The sequence below is a fragment of the Portunus trituberculatus genome, chromosome 5 (assembly GCF_017591435.1).
Source record: "Portunus trituberculatus isolate SZX2019 chromosome 5, ASM1759143v1, whole genome shotgun sequence".
Classification (NCBI taxonomy): Eukaryota; Metazoa; Arthropoda; class Malacostraca; order Decapoda; family Portunidae; genus Portunus; species Portunus trituberculatus.
Genome location: NC_059259.1, coordinates 1,605,768 through 1,626,831, shown reverse-complemented (window position 1 = coordinate 1,626,831; position 21,064 = coordinate 1,605,768). Strand labels below are relative to the sequence as shown.

The 21,064-nt window shown below is 38.4% G+C and overlaps 1 protein-coding gene across 8 annotated transcripts in view; it reads left to right on the top strand.

Moving 5' to 3' along the window:
* LOC123514603 (suppressor protein SRP40-like) overlaps positions 1-20,678 on the top strand; it is a 22,736-nt gene extending 2,058 nt beyond the window's left edge. Inside the window, exons 2-6 of one of the 8 annotated variants that reach the window (XM_045272603.1) lie at positions 1,461-1,562; positions 2,732-2,850; positions 18,967-19,119; positions 19,239-19,328; positions 19,951-20,678. In XM_045272603.1, coding sequence (XP_045128538.1) covers positions 1,461-1,562; positions 2,732-2,850; positions 18,967-19,119; positions 19,239-19,328; positions 19,951-19,994 — 508 coding nt within the window. In that variant the 3' untranslated portion in view covers positions 19,995-20,678. Of the gene's footprint in view, positions 1-1,460; positions 1,563-2,731; positions 3,059-3,357; positions 4,567-18,966 lie in introns of those variants that run through there. The other 7 variants (XM_045272593.1, XM_045272627.1, XM_045272584.1 and 4 more) reach the window with 7 other exon arrangements.
* Positions 20,679-21,064: the final 386 nt, after the last annotated feature.

The following is a 21,064-nucleotide window of genomic DNA, read 5'->3' as shown; positions in this document are numbered from 1 at the left end:
CGATAATTTATTGATACTATTATTGAAACATGAACATGTTGAAGCCTTAAACTTCCCAAATAAAATCTACTTATTTTATTTTAAAACATCAATTTTAATTTCTGAAGATATAGGATAAACATTGAATTTCAACTTTTTAATATTTTTCAAAGTTTACTAAGATGTGGACAGAAGTAAAGATTTGGAGTTATAGACTTTTTATTTAAAAAATATCAAAATAGATAATGATATATTTTTTTATTTATCAATTTATCGGTTTTTAGTTATCAGGTGATAGATTTATAGCCAATTACCGATAATTGATTTTTTCATTTTTGTATGTGGGAGTAGATAACTGGCCAGGGACGACAAAAAGAATAAATAAAAATGTTAATTTAATTGCCAGTTCTCGTGCAGGTCAGAGAGAGGCAACAAAGAAGGATAAATGTCTAAAATCTCCCTCTGATTTGAGTTTAAGTCATAGGAAAATGGAAATTCAGTAGCAGGTACAGAGTTCCAGAGTTTATCAGAGAAAGGTGTGAATGATTAAAAATATTAGTTAGTTCCTGCATTAGATGGTGGACAGAATACGGGGAAAGACTTGTGCAGCGAACCCGTGGGATTAAGGAGGCAAGCAGTTAACAAGATCAGAAGAACAGTTGGCATTAGAAATAACGATAGAGGATGCAACTTTGCGGCTGTGAGAAAGAGGCTGAAGCGAGTCAGTCAAAAGAGAAGAACTGATAAGACAAAAAGCTTTTCATTCAACCCCTTCTACTAAAACTATGTGAGGGGAACCCACATACATGCGAAGAGCTAGTGCTCCATACATAAGCACATAAGGCTCTTGTACAGAGAGCAATTGGGTGGAGCTAGGAAAACTGGCAGAGACGCTTAAGAGTGCCTATCTTCATAGAACCTATTTCAACAGGAGATGAGATATGACTGACTGACTGACTGTCTTCAGTGTCTTTCTCACCGCCGAAATGTTGCATCTCTTTCTATCTTTTGTCACTACTTTCATGCTAAATGTTCTACTGATCTTGTTAACTGCATGCTTCCCCCCTCTTGTGGCCTCGCTGAACAAGGCTTTCTTCTTCCTCTCATCTCTATTCTGTCCAGCTCTCCAATACAAAAGTTAACCAAAACTCTGGAACTCCATGCCTGCTTCTGTATTTCCATCTTCCTACGACTTGACTTCTTTTAAGAGGGAAGTTTCAAGATATTTGTCACATACTTTCTACTAAGTCTTTACTATTCCTTTAGGGAGCTTGCATTATATGACAATCAGTGAAAGCGGCTACAATGTGTTTTTTTCTTCTTCTTTAAAAGTTATGCCATCTGATTATTCTTTACTTTCGACTGCAATATCTCAATGGATTGTTGTCATAGGTCAAGTACAGCAGAATGGGGTGGTAGAGCACGATGATGCAAACTTCACTCTCTGTTACTGCAACTGTACGTCTACTTCCTTCGTACAGGTTCTTGGTCCCCCTAGTGGGTATTTTGTACGTGGCAGGAGCAGCATTCTCGTTCCATCTTCCCGCTGCCCAGTTCCCGATCTCCCTTAACCTCCTTGCTGGGTAAGACAACATTGCCTTCTCCACTCTGACTATCTTGGTGTGTTTTTATTTTTTTATGATATATATATATATATATATATATATATATATATATATATATATATATATATATATATATATATATACATTTTTTTTTCTCTCTCTCTCTCTCTCTCTCTCTCTCTCTCCATATATGTGTATATATATATATATATATATATATATATATATATATATATATATATATATATATATAGAGAGAGAGAGAGAGAGAGAGAGAGAGAGAGAGAGAGAGAGAGAGAGAGAGAGAGAGAGAGAGAGAGAGAGAGAGAGAGAGAGAGAGAGAGAGAGAGAGAAATTATTTTCTATTATGTGTGTCCTCACAAGAACTTTGGCACGGTGTTTTACATGTTAGGAAAGCTTTGTTTATTCAGAGTAAATGTTTATTCTTATTTATGTCCTTTCTCTGCATAGCCTTTTGGCTTTTAGACAATACTTGTGTTGAAATTATTGCAGAATATGATATGAGGTAAATTTATTATTTTCGTAAATCTTTATTTCATTCTACACAAACTTCAATGTCGTTTGTGTTTGTTAAAGTGGAGTTGTCACAATCAGCAATTCACCTGTACACTATGTACTGTTTTGTTATCTAGACTCTCTGTCTCACTCCTTTTGTTGTTGTTTTTCTGTGTGTCTCAACAGTTTTTGCCTATCCGTATTTACGTTTCACTTTTGGAGGTGTGTTCCGATTTGTTTCTGCCTTTCCATATTTTTTTTTTATTCATCCACTTTTTTTTTCACCCTTTAATGTCTCTCCATCCCTCCTCCATTTTCACGTTCACTTTATATCTCTCTTTCCAGATTCGGTTCTTCATTTACCTCTATGTTTCTCTCCAGTTTCCTCTCTTCCCGAGCCTCCCCATTTCCACTTTCATCTACTGATACCTCAACTTTCCTTCAGTCTTCTTCACTTCCTTCCACTTTCCTCCACTTATACACGCTTGTGCCCACACTTGTCTAATCATACCTGCACCTTCTTCCATCTTCCATCTCCTCTACTCTTCTCATCACCTATATGTGTCCTCTCTTCCCTTCACCTGTGCCTTTAAACTCCCCTCTGACTTCATCCACTTTATCCCACTGTCCTCTCCACTCTCCCATCTCTCACCGGTGTCTCACTTCTGCAGGGATGTGGCTTTTGACCGAGTTATCCATCCACGTCTTGGAACCACTGATGATGATAATCCACGCACGGTGAAGTCCATCTCTGCTTCTCATTATGATTTGTCTCCGAATGAGCGTGATGGTTCTCTAAGTCGTAGTGCCGCTGTATCTGATTCTAGTTCACGTATGATGAGATCCGACTCTAATTCCAATTATGATTCTAATTCTTCAAATGATTCACGTATGTTGAGATCCAGTTCTTTTTCTCATTCTGATTCTGATTCAATTTCTTCAAATGATTCACGTATGATGAGATCCAGTTCTTTTTCTGATTCTGATTCTGATTCTAATTCTATGATTTACGTATGATGATGAGATCCAGTTCTTTTTCTGATTCTGATTCAATTTCTTCAAATGATTCACGTATGATGAGATCCAGTTCTTTTTCTGATTCTGATTCTGATTCAATTTCTTCAAATGATTCACGTATGTTGAGATCCAGTTCTTTTCTGATTCTAATTCTAATTCTAATTCTATGATTCACGTATGATGAGATCCAGTTCTTTTCTCATTCTGATTCAATTTCTTCAAATGATTCACGTATGTTGATGACATCCAGTTCTTTTTCTGATTCTGATTCAGATTCAATTTCTTCAAATGATTCACGTATGATGAGATCCAGTTCTTTTTCTGATTCTGATTAAATTTATTCCCATTATCTCAAAGAAGACTAAGAAAGGACTTATCACAAGTGTTTAAAATCATCAAAGGAATTGATAGCATGACTGCAATAAGTGTTTCACTATACATTATTCAAATTACATACGAGGAAATGGTTACAAAATTAATAGAAAATTCTTCTACTCTCATGAATAAAAAAAAAAAAATAGTTTCCTTGGTATCGTCAACCTTTGGAATAGGCTTCCTTCAGACATGATAGACTGCAATACAATACAGAATTTTAAATGCCGTCTTGATTAATATTTTCCCTCAAACTCGCGGTTAATTAACAGCGTACTTCTTGTTAGAAATTAAAATTCTTTGCCTCCAGAAAATGGAAGCATTTCTCTTCATTTATTTTCATTCTTTCGTACAAAAATCTCCATCGTGTTTTTACTTCTCTAACACAATAAGGTATTTATTTCCAATCTATTTCCTGTACTGCTTATATAGGAGAGAGTGGAGAGTGGGGAGAGAGCTTTGTTTTTCTGTCCTTTTCCTATACTATGAAATATTCATAGAGTAGATCACCTCGTGAAGACTAAAAGGTCTGTTGTAATCTATATCTATATTTGCACATAACATTGACCCATGTGGTCCTTCCGTTCGTCGGTCTTGTATTCGACTGTCTTGTGACTAGTGATCCCCTTAATTCATGAGAGGCAATGGTGCCTCTACGTAACTCAAAAGAACCAACAGTTATCTTTCTAATTCAAGAGAACCCGTGATCTCTTTAAATAAAGATCACTTAAGGAGAAAAAAAAATTTTACTCAAGAGAAGCAAAGGTGCCTTCAATTCCAGAGTCGATATAATCCACCTAACACAAGAGAATCAACTATCCCTCTAATTCAGAAGAAAGAGTGTTAGTTAGAAAAACGTTTGCAGCAAGATTGAGGCTGACAGTGAGCACTGATACCAACGAAGAATGAACACTATGAACGTACAGCTGAATACACGATGAGTGACCACAATCATGAAGATGGACCACGCCTCTATGTAACCACTTGTGCTACTGGGCGAGTAATTGTGATCATAATCCATGGCACCAAGTAAAACCAAAATATCCATTCCTTTATCTCCTCTCATTTACAATCAAAGATGTAAACATGGAGAGTAAATAAACTATCAATTGGCTGATGTTTTCTTTGTATTACCGTTAGAACTAAAGAATGAAGTGGTCAGTCAGTGATGGAGGTAATTAAGACGAAAGGTGCTGATATACAGTGAGTCTTTCGGAAAGAATTAGCTCGTGCAAAACATGACAAGAAGGGCAAGACGTTAGTTTACTAAGGTGATCCAAAAATCCAGACGTAAAAAAAAAAAATATATGTTTTTAGTATATTTCTTCAATATTTGTATCTCAAGTTCTGTGTCCACCATAAGAGATGCAAAGTTTCTTACATTTTCTTCTGAGGAGCACGTGAAACCAATGCAGTAGCAAATGAGAATACGTAATAACAGTAATAAAAACAATTATAGAAGCAACAACAATAACAACGAAAATAGTAATACTAATAGTAGTAGTAGTAATACTAGCAGCAGCAGTATTATTATTATTATTATTATTATTATTATTATTATTATTATTATTATTATTATTATTATTATTATTATTATTAGTAGTAGTAGTAGTAGTAGTAGTAGTAGTAGTTGTTGTTGTTGTTGTTGTAGTAGTAGTAGTGGTAGTAGTGGTAGTAGTAGTGAAAGCAGTAACAGTACTAGATTTTTTTTATGTAAAGTAGAGCGAAAATTGGCCAAGGGCAACAAAAATGATTGAACCAAAACGCCCACTAAAATGACAGTTCCTGAACATGGTTGTAAGAGTTACCCAAAATAATAGGATAGTAGCTGTATGTTTTGAAACCTCTCTCTTAAATGAGTTCAAGTCGTTGGTAGATGGAAATACGGAAGCAGATAGCGAGTTCCGAGCTTTCTAGAGAAAGAGATGAATGAACGATTGAAGGTACTTGTTAACTCTTGGGTTAAAAAGGAAGACTTAGAATATGGATGAGAGGAAAAAGGTCTTGTTCAGCGAGGCCAAGGGAAGATGGGAGGCATGTGGTTAGTAAGATCAGAAGAACAGTTAACATGAAAAAAAGCGGTAGAGAATTGCAACATTGTGGCAGTGAGAGAGACTGGAGACTGTCAGTCAGAGAGGAGTTGATATGAAAAAATCTTTTGATTTCATCCTATCTACGAGAACCATATGAGTGGAAGCCTCCGTACAGTTGTGGATTAGGTCCATGTACTGAGTTGGCAGTTGGAGGATTGAAAAAAAAAAAAAAAAAAAAACTGGCGGAGACGACTTACAACACCTAACTTCATAGAAGTTGTTTTAGCTAGAGACGAGGTGTGAAGTTCCAGCTTAAATCATAAGTAAAGGACACATCAAGGATAATTCACTGTAGAAGAGGGGGACAGTTGAGTATCATTGAAGAAGAGGGTATGGTTGCCTATAAGGTTGTATCGAATTGATAGGTGGAGAAATTGAGTTTTTGAAGCATTGAACACAATTATTATTTTCTGCCCAAAGCAGAAATCTCAGAGAGATCAGAAGTCAGGTATTCTGTGGCGTCCCTGCGTGATCATAATGTAAGAATAGCAAATTTCGGCTAACTCTTTCGGAGTTGCAAGGGAACTGGCAACTAAATGGGCATTTTTTATTATAAGTTGGCCTTGGCCAGCTTTCCCCTATTACATAAAGAAATATAGTTGTCATGCATATTCTATAGAAAAAAGGGATGGATTTAATTGAATCTTATACTGGGGTAGTAATTTTATGTACAATGGAGCCAAACCAAAGACAAAAAGCAAAATAATTGAAAGAGGTTCGCTATTGTATCCTTGTAGCTTATTGTGATGGGTGTATTTGCATCGTGTCTCCCTTTGTGGCGGTAATGACACAAAGTCCAGAGTTTCTTTCTTTGCTTAAAGTAGAAAAGAGGCTGACAACACAAAGCGTGGCCCTGCAGCTTGCAGTAGCGCTGACTAGAAGATACAAATGTTTGGTGAGCAAAGGCCTCAGTGTGGTGGTGGTCGCCTTGCTCCGCTCGCTCTGCACGCCTACCCACGTCTTGCCCGCACCTCATCTGTCTTGTGGTCCCAAACTAGACAGTCGGTACCACGCCGCCGGTTACCAACAAACTACCATAGTGCTAGTACAACAATCAGAACATCTAACAATACAACAATGGTATGGAAAGCACAAACACACACACATCAAAAGTCCGCACACGCACACGCACACTCACATACACTCGCACTCGCACTCACGCCCTTATATATAGAGAAATATATATTGATACTCCATCTGTTTACTGAAAGGCTGTTACTAAAAACCACATACGATTATTATTATTATTATTATTATTATTATTATTATTATTATTATTATTATTTTATGATTATTATTATTATTATTATTATTATCATTTTTATTATTATTATTATTATTATCATTATTTGTTTTCATTATTTTTTTCTAATAACTATAGTTACTGTAGCATTCTAGCATAGTACACAAACAGTTTGTGGATTTTATGTTTGGGATCTGTTGATTGTATTTGTAGAATTACTTGAGATATTTTTTATATAAGGAGGAAAACTAGCAAGGACAACAATAAAAGTAAAGGAAAATGCCGATTTATAGTTGCTGATTCCCGTGCAGGTCTGAGAGAAACAGCGAAAAGAAAAGGATAAGTATCTTGAAACCTCCCTCTTCTTTAAATGAGGACATGTTCATAGGAATATGGAAATACAGAAACAGGTAGGGAGTTCCATAGTTTACCAGAAAAGTTATGATTGTAATTACTGCTTAACTCTTGCATTAGAGAAGTGTATAGAATAGGAGTCAGAGGAAGAAGAAATTCTTTTGGAGGGAGGCCGCAGAAGGTGAAGAGGCATGCAGTTAGGAAGATTAAAGGCGGTATCTCACTACCACTTTCTCCGTCGTTGTCTATGATTTCTGTCGTTTTTTTACTGTTTCGTCGACTGTTTCCGTCGTCTTGAGTCAGACGATGGGCACCGTTTTTCTCTATCACCAATTTTTTTTCTTTTCTTTTTTTCTTTTATTATGCAGGAGGGGCAACTGGCCAAGAGCAACAAAAAAAAAAAGCCTCACTGTGTTGCCAGTTCCTTGAAGGTCAAGTGAGTTATCCAAAATTCAGGGACAAATGTCTTGAGACCTTCTTCAAAGAAGTCAAGTCGTACCAAGATGGAAGTACAGAAGCAGGCAGGAAGTTCCAGAATTTAACAGAGAAAGGTATAAATGATTGAGAATACTGGTTAACTCTTGCATTAGGGAGTTGGATAGAATAGCGATGAGAGGTCACAGAAGGAGGAGAGACATGCAGTTAGCAAGATCAGTAGAGCAGTTAGCATAAAAACAGCGATAACAGATAGAAAGAGATGCAACATTTCGGCCGTGAGAAAGAGGCTAAAGATAGTCAGTCAGAGGGGAATTGATGAGACGAAAAGCTTTTCATTCCATCCTATATAATAAAACTGTGTGAGAGAAACCCCCCCCCCCCAAATATGTGAAGAGCACGCCATACAAGGACGGATATGGCCCTTGTATAATTAGCAGTTGGAGAGGCGAGAAAAACTGGCGGAGACGCCACAGAACGCCTAACTTCGTAGAAGCTTTTTAGCAAGACATGAGATGTAATGTTTCCAGTTAATATTATGAGCAAAGGACAGGCCGAGGATATTCAGTGCAGAAGATAGTCAAGTGTCATTGCAGAAGAGGGGATACTTGTCTGGAAGGTTGTGTCGAGTTAATAGATGGAGGAATTAAATTTTTGAGGTATTGAAAACTATCAAGTATTTTTCTGCCTCAATCAGAATTTTTTTTCTTTTTTAATATTATTATTATTTCTTTTTTGTTTTTATGTTATGGCCAATAGCGCCTGTAGGCATACTTGAAGAGTATATGTGAGAAGCGCTGTTCAGCTTCCGCCCATTAGTGGCGCAGGCAATTTTATTTATAGTGGTAACCATATTAGGGCCCATATCACCGATCCCACGCTCACCTTATCCACTGCGCCACTGCCACCCTTAAAAAGATCAGAAGTCAGGCGTTCTGTGGCGTCCCTGCGTGATCTGATGACTTCCTGAAGGGTGATATTATCAGCGTAGGAGTAGATAGGGCAAGAAGTTCGGTTAAGATAATTAATGAATAATAGAAAGAGAGTGGATGACAGGACAGAACCCTGAAGAATACAACTATTAACAAATTTAGGAGAAGACCAGTGGCTGTCTACCACGGCTGCAATAGAACGGTAAGAAAAGAAACTCGAGATAAAGTTGCAGAGAGGATAGAAACCGTAAAAGGGCAGTTTTGGAATCAAAGCTTTGTGCCAGACTCTATCAAAAACTTTTGATATATCTAACGCGACAGAAAAAGTTTTACCGAAATCTCAAAAAGAGGATGACCAAAACTCATTAAGGAAAGCCAGAGAATCACTAGTACAGCGACCTTGACAGAAGCCATACTGGCGATCAGATGAAAGATTGTGAAGTGACAGATGTTTAATAATCTTCCTGTTGAGCATAGATTGAAGAACTTTAGACAAACAAGAAATTAAAACTATAGGACGGCAGTTTGAGGAGTCAGAAAGATCACTCTTTTTAGGAAAAGGCTGAATGTACTCAAACTTTCAGCAGGAAGGAAAGGTAGAAGTCGATAGAAATAGTTGAAACAGTTTGGCCAGGCAAGGTGCAAGCACGGAAGCACAGTTTTTGAGAACGATAGAAGGGACCCCATCAGGTCTATAAACCTTCTGAGGGTTTAGGCCACCTAGGGCATGGAAAACATCATTACGAAGAACTTTAATTGTAGGCATGAAATATTCAGAAGGACGAGGAGAGGGAGGAACAAAGCCAGAATCATCCGAGAAGGACTTGTTAGCAAAGGTTTGAGACAGCTTTAGAGAGAGAAGAGATGGCAGTGGTGCCATCAGGATGAAATACAGGAAGGAAAGATGAAGAAGTATTTAAAATGTTTTCAGATACAAACTACATAGATGTGAGATCTTTCTTTACCTTAGAGGAGGGAAGTAGGACTAGAAATTATGGCAGGAAGATTAGAAAGCAAGGCTGCAGGTTAGATATAAGAAAATATTTCTTTAGTAATAGGGTGGTAGACTTCTGGAATGCATTGCCAGAGAGGGTTGTAAATAGCAGTAGTTTGACAATGTTTAAAAACAGATTAGATAAGCACTTAAATTTATTAGATTTATAATTATGTATAGCGCTGCATGATAGTTTTTATAAGAAATATACTATAGTTAAACAAGACATGATCCCCATGTATGGGGATCACAGATTGTTGAGGAATTCGCTGCAGGACTTAGCCCTGTTAATGGGCCAAATATTCAGAATTATTATATAATGTATTGTGTACTTGTAAGTGTATCTTTAAGTACTGATGACGAGGTCGCTGTGCGACTGATACAGGATAACCTAGATGGGCCCTGGTGGCCCTTTGTTATCCTATTATTTATATTATATGTTATGTTATGAAGTAAGGCTATTGGAGATTTTTTGGGCAGATGACATAAATCAGGAGGGGAGTTGGAGTTTGAAAAATTTTGGTATTTTCCATTTATGAAAAAGTGTTTGGCAAGTTGAAGAACAAATAGATATAGAGATGAGATTTAGGAGATGGAAGACTCAAATACTTTTGTGGGCAACCTCTCTATCATGTATAGCACGAAAACAGGCTGTGTTAAACCAAGGTTTAGAAGGTTTAGGTTGAGAATAAGAATGAGGAATGTACGCCTCCATGCTAGACACTATCACCTCTTTAATGCTTTCAGCACACAGAGATGGGTCTCTGACATGGAAACAGTAATCATTCCAGGGAAAATCAGCATAATACCTCCTCAGGTCTCCCCAACTGGCAGAAGCAAAACGGCAGAGACACCTCCACTTTGAGGGATCTTGAGGCGGAATTGGAGAAACAGAACAAGATACAGAAGTGAGATTGTGGTCGGAGGAGCCTAATGGAGAAGATAAGGTACCAGCATAAGCAGAAGGATTAGAGGTAAGGAAAAAATCAAGAATGTTGTGTGTATCTCCAAGATCTATGGTTTCTAATCAACTTTATTACATTGATTCTTTTTTGTTTTTGTTGCTGATTGGAATGGTACTATAATGCCAACTTAATAGTATCTTAATAAATAAATAAATAAATAAATAAATAAATATATATATATATATATATATATATATATATATATATATATATATATATATATATATATATATATATATATATATATATAATTTATTCATTTATTTATTTTTTTTATTTATTTATTCATTTCTTTTTTTTTTTGTAGCATAGCAGTGAAAAGTGGCTCAGTTATTTATTTACATTTCTCTGGGACTGCGACGCTCCAAGGCAGAACTAAGTAGGAACTAGCTAAGATGAGCTGCTCTGTTCTTTATCAGCTAGTGCATAATGCTTTCTGAATAGTTGCTCATAGAGAGCATTAGATGCCAAAAATAGGAACGGCAAAATTGCTGGGGGTGAAGGGGCAGCCATGTTAGTTTACAGTTGACAAACGCGACAGAGGCGGAAGCAAGCTTGTGTGTGACGAGAAACGTTGTCAAAAGTCGACAGTCTTCAGAAAGCTGACAGAATAAGTTGACGGAAAAGTGCTAGTGTGGCACCGCCTTAAGAGTGCAGTTGTCATGGAAATAGTGGTGCAACATAGCAAGAGAAGCAGCATTGCGGTTGTGAGAAAGAATCTGAAGACAGTCAGTCAGAGGAAAGGAATTGGTAAAAAAACAAACTTTAGATTTCACCCAATCTAATAGAACTGTGTAAGTGGAACCCTGCCTTACATGCGAAGAGTACTGCATACATATAATGTATGTGGATAAGGCCCTTGTACAGTGTCAATAATTGGGAAAGTGAGTAAAATTGGCAGAGATGACTCAGAATGCCTAACTTCATTGAAGGTGTATTAGCAACAGATGAGATATGAAGTTTGCAGTTTAGATTACAAGTAAAGGACAGACTGAGAACTTTTAAGGGGGTATCACACTGGCCTACGATACGTGGAAAGAGGAACATTCGCTCCAGGTGGCTGCAACTTTCCTGAGATTAGCGGAGCAAAGTTGGGATGGCTTCATATCCTTTCCAGTTCTCCATATGCTATCCTAATAAAATGATAAACATAAGATATGTAATAAAAACCTTTTGTTCAAGCTGAAAAGAAGGTGCCTAAATTTCTCATATAGGGACATTAAATAATATTTCATCAATCTAGAAATATATATATATATATATATATATATATATATATATATATATATATATATATATATATATATATATATATATATATATATATATATATTATATATATATATATATATATATATATATATATATATATATATATATATATATATATATATATATATATATATATATGATAGGAAAACACAAGTTGAGACAAGGTACTTACCCTCTCTGATTTCCGCCAATCACGGGCCATCATACCCACCCACCCGGCAGGCTGACTTGCCAATACAGTATATAAGCTGCCATTTTCCGTTATGGCAAGAGATCTCGCTCCTGGAGACCCCAGGAAAGATGCTGGAGAGGGTGATCACGAGGCGCTGCAAGGCCACCTGGAGAGAGCTGGCGCCTACAGTCCAGGGCAGTATGGATTCCGGAGTGGGGTGGGGACGACCCACGCTATCGCGGTCGCCACCGAGACTCTGGTGGTCCAGGAGGCATCGGGCAGCCGATGCAACCTCGTCCTCCGGGATGTCAGCAAAGCATTCGACAAAGTGTGGTATCTTGGCCTCAAGTACAAGATCCTACACCTGGGGCTCCCGGGCCCCGTAGAGCGTCTGCTTTGCGACTTCCTGGAGGATAGGATGGCCAGCATCAAGGTGGGTGGCTGCGCTGGACGGCCGTTTCCTCTCTGCTCTGGCGTCGCCCTGGGGAGTGTACTCTCCCTACACTGCACACCATCTACACCTGGGACTGCCCTGAGTCTGCTGCTGGTCTCAATGTTCAGTATGCAGGCGACGTCACCCAGCTCGTGTACCACCCAGGTAGGTCCTCCAGGATGCTGAATTCCAGGACCGGGAGAGAAATTGCCAGAGTCAACACCTATGAGGCTGAATGGCGAATTCAAACCAATCATCACAAATTCGCCGTCATAGCCCTGGCCACTCACAACTTGACACCCCTGCTGGTCAAAGAGGAGCTGGTTGACTTCAGTCCCAGTGGGAGGTTCCTCGGCCTCAAAGTCTCGGGAAGAGGCTACTCCTCCCACATTAACAGTAGGGTCCGCCAAGCCAAGCATGCCCTGGGGTCCCTTTACAGGTTCCAGGACCTGGAGCCCAGGTTAAAAATCCGCCTCATCAAGACTCTGGTGCTCCCGGTACTGATGTACCCCCCTGTCCCCACTCACGCTCTCAGCAGGGCCGCCATCAGCAGGCTCCAAAGAGTACAGAACGCAGCACTACGGTTCGCCTTGGACATCCGATGGGATGACTTCTGTACGGCGGAAGCCATGCACATCGAGGCCTCTGTCCCAGCCCTTAATGTCAGACTGCATGACCTCGCGGTCGGAGTCTGGCAACGCCTGCAAAACTTGGGCTGGGAGCAATACAACTCCCTTCGTGAGCTGCACCAAGATGCCCGTCAGCAGCAACACGCATGGTTTCCGTGGAGCCTGCTAGCACTAGAGCGAGACCCTGACCTGGAGCCTCGATACCGGTAGATGAGCCAGGTCACGAAAGAATATCGTGTTCACCATCGTGTACAATAACCACTATATATATTTATCTGCGAATGCCCATTGTATATATTTAGTTTATTATGTATGTAAATCTCTTCCTCTCGCCTCTGATAACATATCTGTATTTCCTCCCCTTCCTTTTGTTTCTACTCCTATTCCAGTCCTCACGACCTCTCTACAAACTCACCCTTGCTCTCCTCCACATCCGATCTTCATCACCTCCTCCTTACAAACCCTGTTTCTCCATTAATATCCCACCCCCTCTCACTATATGTGTGTGAATGTACATATATGTATCTAGCTATCATTAGCTTATCTCATTAAATCCTCACCATTGTAATCTTATATATGTCAACAATATCTTATATGTTTATCTTCATCACTATTAAAAAGCAGCTTCCCGGACTGCCCAGAAACTTTCACTCTTCTACTGTATTTCAATATTTCACCTTCTTTATAAGCCCCACTCTCCCTATCCCACCCCCCTACTCCTTTGTATCCCAACTTTTCTACTAAAAATTTGAATTTGAATTTGAATTTATGTCTTGGGCAAGATGGCAAGCCAGCAGCACCACGGCCAGCTGAAGTGGTACAACTTCAAGTGCGGCTACGGCTTCATCACCGACCTGAGTACAAAAACAGATGTTTTTGTACACTTCTCCGGCCTGAAGAGGTCTTTACAAAACGTCTCCCTCGTGAAGGTGACATGGTTCACTTCACCATCCACAACGGAGACAAAGGACCAGAGGCCCGAGATGTTTCGAGGAACGGCAAGAGCTCCAAGGCATGTGCTTCACGCTCCACACCACCTCGCAGGAGTTGGAATATGGAAGCTAAGGTAACAGCTGGCATTTGCACGGCAAAAGCCCTCGCTGGCAGCAATGTCCGTCGCTTGCAAGTCTAAGAGAATTAAGGAAGAATTAAAAACGGTAAGAGATCTGTTCAAAAATCTAAATGATGATGAAAAAAAAAGACCTACAAGAAGAAGTGGAAGAGATCCATAGACTGGGTCTGTATAACAGACCAATGTAGTACTGAAGTCACAACAATCTGCAGAGGATATCCTATATAGAACATCAAAGTTAAGAGAGATAGAAGGTTGTAAAGAGGTGTTTGTGAGAAAGAATAGAAATGAGGAAGAGAGGAGAAGATATAAGGAATTGGTGGAAGAGGCGAGAAGGAAAAATGATGAGCGGTCTGAGGAGGAAAGAGAACAGTTTTTTTGGAGAGTTATAGGAGAGAGAGTCAGAAAGTGGTATGTGGAAAGAAGGAATACGGAGGAACCCCTAGAGGGAGCAGTGGGTGGACCGTAATGTATACTAATATAGATGGGATACTGTCAAGTAGATTGGAATTGCAAGACTATATGATGGTGGAGAAGCCTGATATAGTGTGTTTGACTGAGACAAAATTGCATGAAAAACAAAGATAAATTTGGATAATAAATATAATATATGGAGAAAGGATAGAGAGTAAAGGTGGAGGAGGAGTTATGATTATGACGAAGAAATAAATAAATGTGGATAAGGTTTGGTATGGGAAGAACAACGCAGAAGTGATAAGCATAAGGATAAAAAGTGATGGAAAAGAATTAATAATCATGGTGACCTATGTACCTCCTAAAACAAATTCTTGGACATTAAGGGAATACGACAATATGATCAAGGATACTTTACAGAGTTTGGAAAGTGTATTATCTGGAAAAAGAAAGGTGATACTAGTAGGAGATTTTAATTGTAAGGAGGTGGATTGGGAAAATCTAGTAAGTGGTGTTGGAGAGGAAGCATGGGAGAGAGATTTCTTAATCTAATGATGGAAAATATGATGGAACAGAGGGTGAAGGAAAATACTAGATATAGAGGAGATGATGAACCGGCTAGACTGGATTTGGTGTTAACAAGAGAAGTGTACCTATGTGGAGATATACAATACAAGTGTCCTTTGGGAAAGAGTGATCATGTGGTTATGGAAATGCAGATAGCAACAACACAGCGAAGGAAGGACGAGACATACAGGAGTGGTAGATTGAATTATAGAAAGATGGACACAGAAAGTTTGAAAAATTATTTCAGAAAATTAGATTGGGAGGAGATGTTACAAATCAGAGAAGTGCAAAAGAAATATGAGATTTTTATGAAATATTATAAAGAAGGAGTTATGAAATTTGTACCAAAGTATAAACCGAGAGAGGAAGGAAGAAAGGATTGGTTTAATGCAACTTGTGTTAAGGCTAAGGAAAAGAGAGATGTGGCTTGGAAAAGATGGAAAAGAGCAGGAATATACTAAATAAGGAGAATTATAGAGTGGCGAGAAATGAGTATGTGAGGGTAAGGAGGAGGAAGAAAGAAAATTTGAAAAGATATTGTAGACAAGAGTAAGGAACATCCAAAATTGTTTTACAGGTTCATAAATGGTAAACTTAAAAGAGAGAGTCCATTGAAAGATTAAAAGGAGAGCAAGGGATAGTAGATGACCCTAAGAATATAGCGGAATTGCTAAATAATAGGTTTCAGCAAGTATTTACTGAAGAAACAATGTTTGTAAAGCCTCAGAATGTACAAGGAAATGTGCACATGGATGACATTAAGATACCTAAAAGGAGTTATATAAAATGTTGGAGGAACTTAAAGATGATAAAGCGATGGGACCAGATGAAGTTTCAGGAAAATTATTGAAGGAGTGTAGAGAAGAATTGATTGATCCATTATATGATATTATAAGGTGTTCATTAGAAACAGGGAAGTACCAGTAGAGTGGAAGAGAGCTGAAGTGGTGCCCATTTATAAGGGAGGCAGTAAGGAAGAGCCTCTTAACTATAGACCTGTGTCTCTAACAAGTGTGGTCGGTAAGATTTGTGAGAGGGTGATAAAGAAATATTGGATACGGTTCCTGGAGGATCATAAGTTATTATCGGATCATCAATTTGGCTTTAGGAAAGGGAGGTCATGTGTAACAAATCTACTGAGCTTTTATTCAAGAGTGGTTGACAAAATACAAGAGAGAGAGGGATGGATGGACTGTGTATATTTGGATTTAAAGAAAGCTTTTGACAAGGTACCTCACATGAGACTGTTATGGAAATTAGAGATTTATGGAGGACTGAAAGGAAAAGTGTTAAAGTGGATGGAAAACTACTTGAGATGGAGGGAGATGAGAACGGTAATAAGGGATGCAAAGTCGGACTGGTTGGTGGTGGAGAGTGGAGTCCCACAAGGCTCAGTGCTGGCACCAATACTTTTCCTTGTATATATTAATGACATGCCAGAGGGAGTAAACAGTTATATTAATTTGTTTGCGGATGATGCGAAGTTGTGTAGGTGTGTGAAGAGTGAAGAAGATTGTGAAATTTTACAGGCAGATCTGGATAAGATTTGGGAGTGGAGCAAGAGGTGGCAAATGGAATTTAATCTGAGCAAAAGTCATGTGATGGAGATGGGGAAGAGTGGAAGACGGCCAAGAGGGTCATATAAGATGGGTGAAGAAGTAGTGTTGAAAAAGGTGGAAAAGGAAAAGGATTTGGGAGTGATAATACAAGACCATGGGCAGTTTGAGGCTCATATTGATAAGATGTTTGGAGAAACGTATAATTTGATAAAAATATTGGATTAGCCTTCCATTATATGGATAAAGATATGATGAAGAAATTAATTAGTATGGTAATTAGACCAAGATTGGAATATGCTGGAGTGGTTTGGTCCCCTTATAAAAAGAAGCATATAAGGAAGTTGGAGAGATTGCAGAGAATGGCAACAAAATGGTTCCGGAATTGGCAGAAATGACCTATGAGGAGAGATTAAAAGAAATGAATTTGCTTACCTTGGAACAAAGAAGAGAAAGAGGAGATTTAATACAGGTTTATAAACTGTTGAATGGACTGGATGAAGTGGATAATGAGCAAATGATGTTGAGAGAGGAAAACTTAAATAGAACTACAAGATCGCATAGTAAAAAGATAGCCAAGGAATATGCTTGAAGGATGTGAAGAAATATAGTTTCCCACAAAGATGTGTGGAGGTGTGGAATGGTTTGAGTGAGGAGGTGGTGTCAGCAAGGAGTGTGCATAGTTTTAAAGGAAAGTTGGATGTGTGTAGATATGGAGACGGGGCCACACGAGTATGATACCCAGGCCCTGTAAAATTACAACTAGGTGAATACAAAACACTCCTCCTAAACAGTGAATACACACAAAAGTTTGACAATTCCTCAAACACGTACGAGTATGTTGGTGTCTTGGAAGTGTTTGTAACTTGTTGTTGAGTAGGAATTATGAATTATGAATTAAGATCAAAGTCATTTTGTAACAACACTTCAAAATTTTACAGGTTTCTCGCGGAACCCCTGGTGATGGTAGGCGGAACCCTGTATTCCGCGGAATCCCGGTCGAGAATCACTGTTCTAATGGCTTTTATCCTTTCTGTGCAACATCATCCCAAGTTTCCTCTCCGACCGTTCTCTTGTTGCTGTGGTAGACGGCTACTGTTGTTCTCCTTAACTTATTAACAGTGGCATTCTTCAGGCTTTTGTCCTGTCTCTCACTCTCTTCCTATTATTCATCAATAATCTTCTAAGCCAAGCTTCTTGCCCTATCCACTCCTAAGTTCATCCTATCACCCTACACTTTCCTACGTCTTTACAGAGACGACCAAACCTTCAGGATGTAAACATATCATGCAGGGACGCCACAGAACGCCTGACTTCTGATCTCTCTTTTTCTGAATGTGATAGAGAAAACCTAATAGAATTCAATATCTCAGACTCAATATCTCCATCTATAGTATCTACGTACTTGGTACAACCTTCTAAACAACTATTCCCTCTTCAATAACACTCTTCTGTTCCTCTTCTACTCGTATACTAAGAGGGTACCACACTGGTCTATGATACGCCAAAAAGTGGGTCATAGTTCTTGGTGCGAAAGCAGGAACATTATTACACACAATCTGTTCGCGTTCTTGCTATGCTAGGCAAACGGCCCAGCAACCAAGACCAAACCTTATCAAAACAAACCAGAACAAAACCATGCCGCTTATACCTCAACATGTGCTTCATGCTGGAATTGCATTTGCACTTCCTATTATTCAGGAAAACAAAGAAAGAAAAAAAATCTAGAGGAGAATCGAGAAGTGAGCGACGGCAACTTTGGAGTCGGGGATGGTTGTCATGAGCCCAAACTATCGACATGATATATATATATATATATATATATATATATATATATATATATATATATATATATATATATATATATATATATATATATGTGAGTATTGAGTGGTATAGGAATACACAAGTTGAGACAAGGTACTTTATTCTCTAACGTTTCGGTCACAAGACCATCCTCAGAGATAGTGTACAGGCAAGGAAATAGGAATAGGAATATAGATAGAAAAGGCGGAGGGGGAGAAGTATGGATAGGGGAAGAATAGGTGGGTGATAAGAAGGGAGCTTTAGTACGAGAGTAAAGTCACTGGGGCTTGACCCAGGCGCAAGATGATGATGTGTTATGAGCTACTCTTCTTCAGCAGAGGTGGTGCAGTATTTCTTCAGCGTCGTTGAGTCGGTGGGCAGGAGAGACAAGGTCTTGTCAAGTAGGGCCGCAGCGTCGGTGGTGTCAGGAGTGGAGAGGACGGCTACGTAGTGAGTCCTCCACGGCGGGCAAGTTGGCGGATTGTGTTCTGGTTGGTTGTCCGCTTCTTCGTGTCTAGCTGGTTCTTGTCGAAGTCCATCTCTGCTTCTCATTATGATTTGTCTCCGAATGAGCGTGATGGTTCTCTAAGTCGTAGTGCCGCTGTATCTGATTCTAGTTCACGTATGATGAGATCCGACTCTAATTCCAATTATGATTCTAATTCTTCAAATGATTCACGTATGTTGAGATCCAGTTCTTTTTCTCATTCTGATTCTGATTCAATTTCTTCAAATGATTCACGTATGATGAGATCCAGTTCTTTTTGTGATTCTGATTCTGATTCTAATTCTATAATTTACGTATGATGATGAGATCCAGTTCTTTTTCTGATTCTGATTCAATTTCTTCAAATGATTCACGTATGATGAGATCCAGTTCTTTTTCTGATTCTGATTCTGATTCAATTTCTTCAAATGATTCACGTATGTTGAGATCCAGTTCTTTTTCTGATTCTAATTCTAATTCTAATTCTATGATTCACGTATGATGAGATCCAGTTCTTTTTCTCATTCTGATTCAATTTCTTCAAATGATTCACGTATGTTGATGAGATCCAGTTCTTTTTCTGATTCTGATTCAGATTCAATTTCTTCAAATGATTCACGTATGATGAGATCCAGTTCTTTTTCTGATTCTGATTAAATTTATTCCCATTATCTCAAAGAAGACTAAGAAAGGACTTATCACAAGTGTTTAAAATCATCAAAGGAATTGATAGCATGACTGCAATAAGTGTTTCACTATACATTATTCAAATTACATACGAGGAAATGGTTACAAAATTAATAGAAAATTCTTCTACTCTCATGAATAAAAAAAAAAAATAGTTTCCTTGGTATCGTCAACCTTTGGAATAGGCTTCCTTCAGACATGATAGACTGCAATACAATACAGAATTTTAAATGCCGTCTTGATTAATATTTTCCCTCAAACTCGCGGTTAACAGCGTACTTCTTGTTAGAAATTAAAATTCTTTGCCTCCAGAAAATGGAAGCATTTCTCTTCATTTATTTTCATTCTTTCGTACAAAAATCTCCATCGTGTTTTTACTTCTCTAACACAATAAGGTATTTATTTCCAATCTATTTCCTGTACTGCTTATATAGGAGAGAGTGGAGAGTGGGGAGAGAGCTTTGTTTTTCTGTCCTTTTCCTATACTATGAAATATTCATAGAGTAGATCACCTCGTGAAGACTAAAAGGTCTGTTGTAATCTATATCTATATTTGCACATAACATTGACCCATGTGGTCCTTCCGTTCGTCGGTCTTGTATTCGACTGTCTTGTGACTAGTGATCCCCTTAATTCATGAGAGGCAATGGTGCCTCTACGTAACTCAAAAGAACCAACAGTTATCTTTCTAATTCAAGAGAACCCGTGATCTCTTTAAATAAAGATCACTTAAGGAGAAAAAAAAATTTTACTCAAGAGAAGCAAAGGTGCCTTCAATTCCAGAGTCGATATAATCCACCTAACACAAGAGAATCAACTATCCTCTAATTCAGAAGAAAGAGTGTTAGTTAGAAAAACGTTTGCAGCAAGATTGAGGCTGACAGTGAGCACTGATACCAACGAAGAATGAACACTATGAACGTACAGCTGAATACACGATGAGTGACCACAATCATGAAGATGGACCACGCCTCTATGTAACCACTTGTGCTACTGGGCGAGTAATTGTGATCATAATCCATGGCACCAAGTAAAACCAAAATATCCATTCCTTTATCTCCTCTCATTTACAATCAAAGATGTAAACATGGAGAGTAAATAAACTATCAATTGGCTGATGTTTTCTTTGTATTACCGTTAGAACTAAAGAATGAAGTGGTCAGTCAGTGATGGAGGTAATTAAGACGAAAGGTGCTGATATACAGTGAGTCTTTCGGAAAGAATTAGCTCGTGCAAAACATGACAAGAAGGGCAAGACGTTAGTTTACTAAGGTGATCCAAAAATCCAGACGTAAAAAAAAAAAATATATGTTTTTAGTATATTTCTTCAATATTTGTATCTCAAGTTCTGTGTCCACCATAAGAGATGCAAAGTTTCTTACATTTTCTTCTGAGGAGCACGTGAAACCAATGCAGTAGCAAATGAGAATACGTAATAACAGTAATAAAAACAATTATAGAAGCAACAACAATAACAACGAAAATAGTAATACTAATAGTAGTA